Source organism: Anticarsia gemmatalis, chromosome 2 (assembly GCF_050436995.1).
Source record: "Anticarsia gemmatalis isolate Benzon Research Colony breed Stoneville strain chromosome 2, ilAntGemm2 primary, whole genome shotgun sequence".
Lineage (NCBI taxonomy): Eukaryota > Metazoa > Arthropoda > Insecta > Lepidoptera > Erebidae > Anticarsia > Anticarsia gemmatalis.
This window is the reverse complement of record NC_134746.1, coordinates 4420447-4429935: the sequence shown is the minus strand read 5'-3', so window position 1 is coordinate 4429935 and position 9489 is coordinate 4420447. Positions and strand designations below refer to the sequence as shown.

The 9489-nt window shown below is 34.5% G+C and overlaps 2 protein-coding genes across 2 annotated transcripts; both read right to left on the bottom strand.

Annotated features, from left to right (window-relative positions):
- Positions 1-1414: 1414 nt before the first annotated feature.
- On the bottom strand, positions 1415-4399 carry LOC142978160 (uncharacterized). Its single transcript, XM_076122486.1, has 3 exons — positions 4053-4399; positions 2836-3095; positions 1415-2510 (listed from the first exon to the last, which is right to left on the bottom strand). Exons 1-3 carry the CDS (start codon positions 4105-4107, stop codon positions 1443-1445), a joined length of 1383 nt encoding a protein of 460 aa, XP_075978601.1. The 5' UTR covers positions 4108-4399; the 3' UTR covers positions 1415-1442.
- Positions 4400-4714: 315 nt separating this feature from the next.
- LOC142980058 (uncharacterized) lies at positions 4715-7579 on the bottom strand. The gene is made up of 3 exons (XM_076125340.1): positions 7428-7579; positions 6200-6462; positions 4715-5914 (listed from the first exon to the last, which is right to left on the bottom strand). The coding sequence occupies exons 1-3, from the start codon at positions 7480-7482 to the stop codon at positions 4859-4861; spliced, it is 1374 nt and encodes a 457-aa protein (XP_075981455.1). The 5' UTR covers positions 7483-7579; the 3' UTR covers positions 4715-4858.
- Between the last annotated feature and the right edge of the window lie 1910 nt (positions 7580-9489).

Below are 9489 nucleotides of genomic sequence, written 5' to 3'. Positions count from 1 at the left end.
AAAAATAAAATTATTTGAATACTGACATAAATCCTAATTAACAACCAGAGCGAAACTATTTTTACTTTCATTATAAAAAATATTTTTATGATATTTTATGTAATTGTTAAGTTTTTGCTCTCTGTCTTTATCAAATTAATTTAGCTGTAAGTCGATCTCATTAGTTGAATAAGGCGTTAATATTTTAATTTGTAATATTTATTGAGCTTTATATGTCTCAATATAACATATTGACATCACTTGGCATCGTCGAACATCTCTACAAATCGATATATTTTGGCGTAACGATGATTGAAAGACATTGTGTGCAGATGGAATATAAACCGAATCTTTGTACCGTTATTACCGGTTGGAGTGCATTCATTAAACGATATGTCGGTCATCCGGCGAGATTGTTGAAATCGGTTCGGTTTTTTAGTAATTATTTTGGTAAAAATATATATTCCGCTATGTGTGACAGTTTTGGTGCGATTGGAAACGATTTTTTTTATTCAGACGACATGCGACACCGTTGAATGTGGAGTCTTGCTGTAATTTTCATTTACATACTGTAGTTATTCTAACTCTTTAATTAAAATCGTAGATGTAGGAGATCTATCAAAATGGCTATGGTCCCATGGAAAGAGGTAGATGTTATTGTAATTAAGTGTCTCTAAAGTTTATAAGTATTTAGCACAGATCTATTAAAATTTATTTCTTTTGAAAACATTTCGTCAAATAAGCAGAAATGTGAAAAAGCAGCGTTTTTGTGTACTTTTGTAAATAAATTAAATGGATACCTGTAATAAGTCATCAGTAATATTATTCAAAAGGACCCCACGGAGTTAACAATTTTCATATAAACATTGTTGAATCAATATTCAAACAAAGGTGTTAGGAAACCACCCAGGTGCATAAGACATTCATTTGTGATGTGTCATGTCATCAAACGTTTGCATTTTATTTACATACAGATTCATTTTGACTCAATAAGTTTGTACCGGGAAATTTTCCGTTACTTACACCCACTTGACCTCAGACATTTTAACGTTGGGATTAAAAGGGTCTTGAAAATGCCATAATAACTTTTAAATTCTCGCATTGCATGTTTATTGTATAATAGAATACGGGAATTAACGCGAACACGCATTTTACCTTAAAATGCCTAAAGTTTGCCGAATGTCATATTTATGGATCTAAATATTTGTAATATTAAATATTCATTAGCATATATTATATTGTCACTCAGAAACTTTTTCAAATAACGGAGATGTAGTGACGAACAAAGCTATACAATTAAATGTGCTTGCTTTATTTGGCGTTTTAAAGCATTTGCATTGAATGTCAATATGAATTCTAACCTTAGTAAATTTAAAATTAAACTCGAGATATTACTTTCTTAAAATTTTATTTATAAGCAAAATAGTTACCACTGGTTTAAAAATACTGATGCGACAAAACATCTAAAGCGTTTCATAAAAATTAAAGAAATCGTCGCCATTGAGGTCCTTTGCTTGGTTTATCTGATGTGTGTTAGCATAGTTTTGAAAACTCATGTCCTGCATTTGTTCAAATTTATGCAACCCAATCTTTATGAAAAGTTCTACATTTACACGATCGAGTGCTTCCTGCACCCTTTCCCGGATGGGATTTTCCAAGGAACTTATTAACTGGTATCTGAGTAGATTAGGTACTACGTTAACGCCGAACTCTATGATATAGTCTAAAGTTCCGAGACCATCACAACGAACTTGAATATTACCTATGTCGAGCTTTAGGTCTCTGAAAACAGGGTTTTTTCTAGTATCCACAGGCTGAGCGAGGACAATCCTAGCGTTGATGTACTCTACTGAAAATGATGCACTGCCCGTCTTGGACATAAGACCACTCACTGCCGAGACATCCCATTGAGTCTGTCCTTCTAATTTCTGCGTACCGATCTCAAAATCCGTGACAAAAGTGTTGTTTTCCATCATAAATGTTATATTACCAATTCTATGGAACGACGATATACCAGTGAGAAGAGTATTAAATAATCGTACAGTGAATATGCCCACACTTTTATTATAGTCTTTAATTTGATAAGGATCTAGCTGCATGTCGCGATATTTGTTCCTAGCATCAATGATCACCATGTCTAGCGGGGAAATAGAGTTCGGGAACTGCAAGTCACCGGCGAATTCGTCAAGTTTCGAACTAATTATATTTCTAGCTTTTATGTACGCTTCTTCTAAGATGTATGGTTTGATGGAATCGAAGAGGAATGAGCCTGCATTGTTGATAAGACTCTGTAGCATACCGCCCAGCATACCTAGGTTTTCGAATTGAGCTGTAACTGCGTTAGAACCTAAATCTATTACGATATCTTTTACAACTAGTTTGCCGTTTTTATTAACGTCAAGGGTCGCTCTAGCCATGATCTTGAGGCCGGTAATGTCGACGGTGAAGGGTCCATGTCCAGAACCAATCCACGTAGTCATGAAATAGTCGCCGCGAGCTTGTACAGCGTCCAACATAAGAGCTGCTTGGACCTGAAAAAGTCAATATCGATATCTTAAATAACTGTAGGTATTATTTTACCTCCAGCATAAAAAGGGTTTAAACTTTAATGTTAAGCAATATAAATTATTCTTTTTAAATAGTAGAAATTAAGGTCGTTCGTTGGTGGTCAGTTGTGGTATGTAACTGTAGTCCTAAGTTCGATTTCCACACGAAACAATTATTATTATAAAAAATCATTGTTTTTGCGAATTAACTTTTACTATGTGGCGCTATATGTTATTAAAAAATCTTACTTCACTCAAGTCTAGCATAAATAATTATAATCATATGTTTTTTAAGTATAAATTTATTTACCTCCATCTTTTTAATCTCAGCATTTACATACAGGATACGGAACTTGCTGATGCCATAGACGGCGGTATTTTCGAAGTGCATGGTGGCCAGAGAGGTTGAGTGTTTCATTGGTGGGATGGGGTAAGGATCTGGTATCTCTGCTCCTGGTAGACCCACGGGGTTAGGCTCCTTGAAGTGTTCTAGCATCATGAGAATGTTCTCGCTGAGTTTGTGCTCCCCTTCTTCCAGTTGTTCAGATTCAGATTCTGTGTCACCTTCATCTAGAAAAGAAGCTGTTTTATTAATGACCAGCAATTATTTTCAGTCGGTACTATCGCGTAACGAAAGTTTCGTGTTTAAAATGTATTCCAAAACCTTTTCTATCTAAACAATTACAATGATTATATGTACATACTTACTGAAAATATTTATAAAACAATGTATAATTAATTCATAATTATTATATTTCTATTAGTAATAAGTCCCGCAATTTTCTGCAATCACGCAGAAATATAACGAGGGAAGGTTTCCGAGAAATATGAGTACAAATAACGCACGGTCATGTTTCACTCGGACATATTCTTTGTTCAAGCTAATTAATACACTTGATGGATGTTGAATGTCAAATAAACATCACTACCTTAATATTGACACTCACTCGAGGGCATTGAAATCAAATATTTTTGAACAAATATCCTTGATTCACAGATTTGCGCGTCTTCACTCGCCTACAATCTTTTATCCTGTATGTCAGCCTTTAAAGAGGTGATTAGAAAAGAAAGGTAACCTACATATATTTGACCCTGGACATCCAACAGTCTATACGTTAAATTTTATCGAATTTGTTCACTTTGTATTAATCGGGAAAGCGTGACAAACAGGGTTTCACATTTATGATGTCATATGAGGTCTGCTTATAAGCAATGTGTGTGTTTTTATCGTTTAAGTTATATCTTAATAGTAAAATACGTCACAATTGAACTTCAAAAAGTTATGAAAAGCAATGGCTATTCACTGCCCGAAATTGTTAAGAAACTACTATAACATAAATCCCAGTTCCAGACTAAAAGCACACGTTATAAAAATAAATGATAATTAACAACAAATTATTGATAGCATATCCTCTGAAAATTATGTTATACGGTTATATCCTCGACTCCATACAATGCAAGACCTACTTTACATTATAAATAAGGATGCATAATGATCATGAAACTATCATCAACTTTATGACTTACCTTGACAGTTGACATTGAGAACAACACAGAACAACAAGCACTTTCGTAACCACATCTTATTAAACTAACTTAGTTCGAACTAATGACAATAAAGAAATTATGAAATGTAACACTTGTAGGTTAACAAGCTATCAGTTGACACCATGACGTTTTATAGGGACAATATGTATGTAAAAACCGTGATTTTATGTGTGTGATAACTAAAACATAATATATCTTGTTATTTTTCTATTTCCGAGAACCCTTGCTTATTCCTCAAAACCGAATTGTTTTTTTAAAATTTTAAAAGCTTTTCTTATGTGCAAATATTTTACGATAAGACGTCAATGTGCAAATAGCTGACGGTATCCTTTTGTTTATAAAGTTGGTAGTGTTAACAGAAAAGGTGAATTGCTTACGAGGGACTGTGTCTTTATAAAATATGTAGTAAAAACAAAATGTAGTCTCAATGTGTATATTAAAAACGTTGAATATGATATCGTGGTGATTAATAGAAGTGTTTCATAATATTGCCTACTTTATGGTAGCGTGATTTGTTTGTCAGTCTACTGCAAATATAACTAAATCGTGTGAAACCCAATTCACCCATTAATTGAATGTTTCTCAGAAACCGGGGGTTACGGGTAAATAAAATTAATGAATTATGAATTAAACTATTTCAGTGGCTGTAAATTCTATTTATTGTGTTTTAATAAGTAAGTAATCAGATTATGTACAAATCCTCAAAGGAAGCCTGCTACAATTTTGTATTATATACAATTATACATGTGTTACATTATATTACACTACTTTGTGTTGTGATGTCTTTAAAAGTTGAAAAAGTCATCTTCATCGTGAATTTCTTCTGCCATTGGGGGACCTTTGAGAGCAGATAGTTTAAAACCTTGTCCTTGCATGGCATCCAGTTCGGGAAGCTTCTTCTTTATAAGATCTTCTACATCCAATTTATCTAACTCCTGCTGCACTCTCTCTTTCAGAGGACCTTCTATAGCGTCCATTATCTGATACCTCAGAAGATTCGGTAGGATATTAACTACAAATTCAATCACATAGTCAATCGTCCCGGCACCGTTCCACCGCACTTGGATGTTCCCTACCTCTAACTCCAATCCTCGGAAAATAGGCTTCTTTCTAGTATCCAATGGCTGAGCTAGAATTATTCTTGCACTTATATATTCTACTGAGAAAGAGGACGTGCCCGCTCTGGACATGAGACCTCCTACAGCCGATATATCCCACTGAGTTCTACCTTCAAGTTTTTGCGTACCGATTTCGAAGTCCGCGATAGCAGTGTGGTTTTCCATCTTCAATGTAATGTTACCGACTCTGTGGAACGAGGATATGCCAGTGATCCAAGTGTTTGCCAGCGTCACCGTGAATATGCTTACAGTTGTATTGTAGTCCTTGATCTGATAGGGGTCCAGTTTCATTTCTCTCACCTTCTTTCTAACGTCAACGATCACCATATCCAAGGGGGAGATTGAGTTAGGGAATTGCATATCGCCAGCAACTTCGTCCAGTTTTGTGTTTATTTCGGCTCTGACTTTGGTGTATGCCTCTTTTAGAACGTAGGGCTTGATGGAATCGAAGAGGAAGTTTCCTACGGAATTGATGATACCTTGGAACATTCCACCGAAGAATCCAAGGTTTTCGAAGTTCACAGCGATGTTGGTGAAGCCGAGGTCGATGACGATGTCTTGTGCTCGCAGCTTGCCATCTCTCTCTACGCCGAGGGTGGCTCGTGCTGTGATCTTCAGGCCGGTGATGTCGACGGTGAAGGGACCTTGAGCCCTGTTTAGCCACGTGGACATGGTGTAGTTGCCCCGAGCTTGTAGCGCATCGATGGTCATAGCTGCCTGGACCTGAAATATATAAAGATGTAATATTCAGATTCTTTTGAGGATTAGTATTCGGTTTCCAGGTCGGGAATAGTTCTATTTGAGCTTTCGTTACTTAACTTATTTATATTACAATATTCTCAATAGTCTCGGCGTTTTTGTAACGTGCCCGGCAAAAGAATCGCTCTCTATTATTATGTAATGGGGGATATATATAATGGGACCATTGTTATTGGCAAACGGGGGTGTATGTGCACACTTCCGTCTACATCTTTGATTATAACAGGCGTGATAAAACATGAAATTTACCTCCATAGATCCAATTTCAGCATTGACATACAAGATGCGGAACTTGCTAATGCCGTACACTGCAGTGTTCTTGAAGTACAGGGTGCCGAACGACAGAGACTGTTTCATATCAGGTACTGGATAAGGTTCAGGTATCTCAGCCCCAGGTAGACCCACGGGGTCTGGTTGTTTGAAGTGCTCCAGAATAGCCAGGACATTTTCACTCAGTCTTTTCTCCCCTTCCGCCAATTTTTCGGTCTCGGACGAATCTTCTTCCGTGTCATCTGCAATATGTTTTAAGATTGAGTTTAAGTATGGCTGTTTGATTAGGCGTTTTCAATTTTAAGATAGTCTTTATACATTTTTCATGATTTCGGGAAAATACATACAGGCATATTTATATTAGTTACGTACATTATATTTTATATTAATTGCACAGTATTCATAATCTCGTTGAACATCTCGTAAATAGACAATGTTACGCAAAGAGATAATTCTAGCGTTGAAATAAATCTTACAGACAAGATCTGTATTCTAGCCAGTGCAATATAATAATTCAAACTATGAATCTCATCGGAACACTAAGTATTTAATAATATAGTTATACAGCATACAGTTATTTAAAACATATTAAATAATCGTCATTATTTCAACCAAGTTGGTTGAAATAATACAAAACCTTAATTTTACGTCACTCACGATTGACTATCTTTTAACGAAAACTGCATGACATTTTCCTAGTAGTTAAGTAACTAGCGAACAGACAGACATAGGAACTTAGTTTTTATAATATAATAATAATAATATGTAAGTATATTGATGAGTGCAGTGTAATTCAATCGCGTATCTCAAGTTTCATATGCACGTGTATTCCTTAAGACATTTTGACGACGCAAATTAAAATTTACACACTTACTAATCAGTTATCGAACGATTGAATCATACAACAAAACGTATTGGGAACAAAATAATGACGTCACAATTTTATCAGACCACAAGAACACACGATTATTTCAGTATTATGGAGTTGTCGCCAAACAACTTGAAAACAAATAGATGTTTTAGGAAAGAAATTGAATGTAGACCCAGTGTAAAGGACTTTTGACTGAGTGTTCTACCAATCAAATCGCAATAACCCTCGCTGTCTTGTCTTACAATTGCAAAAGGACTTAAATAATCGTTTACAATAATGTAGCCAAATTGTTCAATTTGTTTAGCGACATCAATAAAATCACACTAACACACGCACCTTGTGAAAACACAGAGACGAAAGCACAAATAAATATTAGTTTATTGAACCACATCCCGTTCGGTACAAGGAATTGTTCTAACTGAATGATGAATGACGCTCCGGAGTCAGGGGTCACGAATTATCACTGTAGTATGTTATCTTTTGTTGGAAGTTCCAATGAATACGCTTGTTTATCGATGAGTTTACTTTTATCCTGTTTTAGTTCCTTTATGAGTTTGTTTGTTACTTAGTGATTGATTTTAAAAACAGTTGTTAATTTTACGCTAATGGCTCTTAAATAATTATGTAAAAAATAGATTAATGGTAATACTTAAATACTTTATTATCGCATCACGTCTATTATACCCGAAGGTGGAAAAGCATTATTATTGGAAACTCATTTCTATACATGTTTATTTTTTTAACTGCTCAAGATTTTTTTTAATTCTTTACGTTTCGAATATTGCGCGAAAAACAAGCCTGTGTCGCAGAAATCAGAACGATAATAATATTAATGGTAGAGTCTTTAAAATAGATGTTTTAACGCCATTAAAGTCAGTTCTATCATTATTCAGTGCTGCAGAAAATTTATATTATGTTACATTTTAGCCCATAATTTATATTTATAAAATATATATAATTCTTAGTAATTAAGTAATTGGGTCAGTTTATTGTTTTTTTCAGCAAGTCTAAAGTTCAATAATAATTTACAATAACAGATTAGCAATAGTTAAAGTGATAGTAACAATAACTAATTGGTCCTAATTATTTGTAAACACATTATATTCAATACTTTAAAGTAATGACTGGTATTGATTAGTTAATTGTTATGTTTCTTATCAACGCCATCTGTTGATCAGGATATGACATTAATACAAATGTCCGATAGAGTAAAAGTCGGAGTCAGAGCTGCTGGTAAACCGTAATCTTAATGTTCTTCTTACAATATAGATGTCGCTTTAATAAATACTGCTGATTTTCATTTAGGTTTATTTAGTTTTTTACTAACTACACCTTATTAAATAACCATTAACCAGTCTTAAAAAAAGAGGATCCAAATCAAGACAATCTTTACTAATCATTTATATTGTACTAAGAGTATAAATACGAATGTTTAGATTTTTGGATATTTGTATCTTAATTGCTCCTAAACTAATGAACAGATTTTGACGAAATTATGTCCACATATAGTTTGTAGACTGGCCTACATAACATACATAATATTATATTAACCCAGAAAATCTTTTTACATACTTACTTCACTCTGATACTTTTTATTGTAAAGGAAGTCTATCTGTAATTAATGGAAGCTGTATGTTGCATATTCATTTGTCTAGGTGGATGAATAAGTTAGAGTATCACAATTTTACGTTATTCTATACAATATTTAATTTTCATACAAGGCAATCATTTCATAATATTCGGAATAGAGAAATTAGGCTGAGAATCCACTATACTGTCCAAGTGCGGGTCGGGGTCGTTAGGGGACTTTATTTTCATGAACTCACAATCATGCGAGGTCTAAATATCATGTTTTCCTTTACTATTATTGCAATATATTGTAATAAATATTAGCACAGTTTCTAAGTATATTGACTATTAACTTGACCTACATTAATATAGATAATGATCATCAAACGACTTAACGTCAATTATTTCACTCATCTGAATAGACATCCTTGTGTGTCATGTGTGATAGACAGGATAATAATTCTTTATTATTATATAAATAGGCGGGTCAAGAGTAACCTTATTTATATCGATACATCACGAGGCCAATTTTCTTCAGCAAGTTTTATTGTCGTCCTGGCAGATTACAGCTATGGCAGCCAGTTTCATTGAAACCAACTGTGGAGGACTTCGTTTATACAGGCAAAGTGTGCGCACAATGCACAGGTATTCCTTTACTCTCATAGTCGGTTGGGACGGCTAAACCGACACGACCAGTGAGAGGTCAGGCGCAGGACCAACGGCTTTACGTGCTCTCCGAGGCACGGAAGTCTACGACCTCAAAAGCAAATTCCTAACTCCGGGCTATCTCTAAGAATTTTTTAACAGAAAGCTGAAAAATATATTGTTT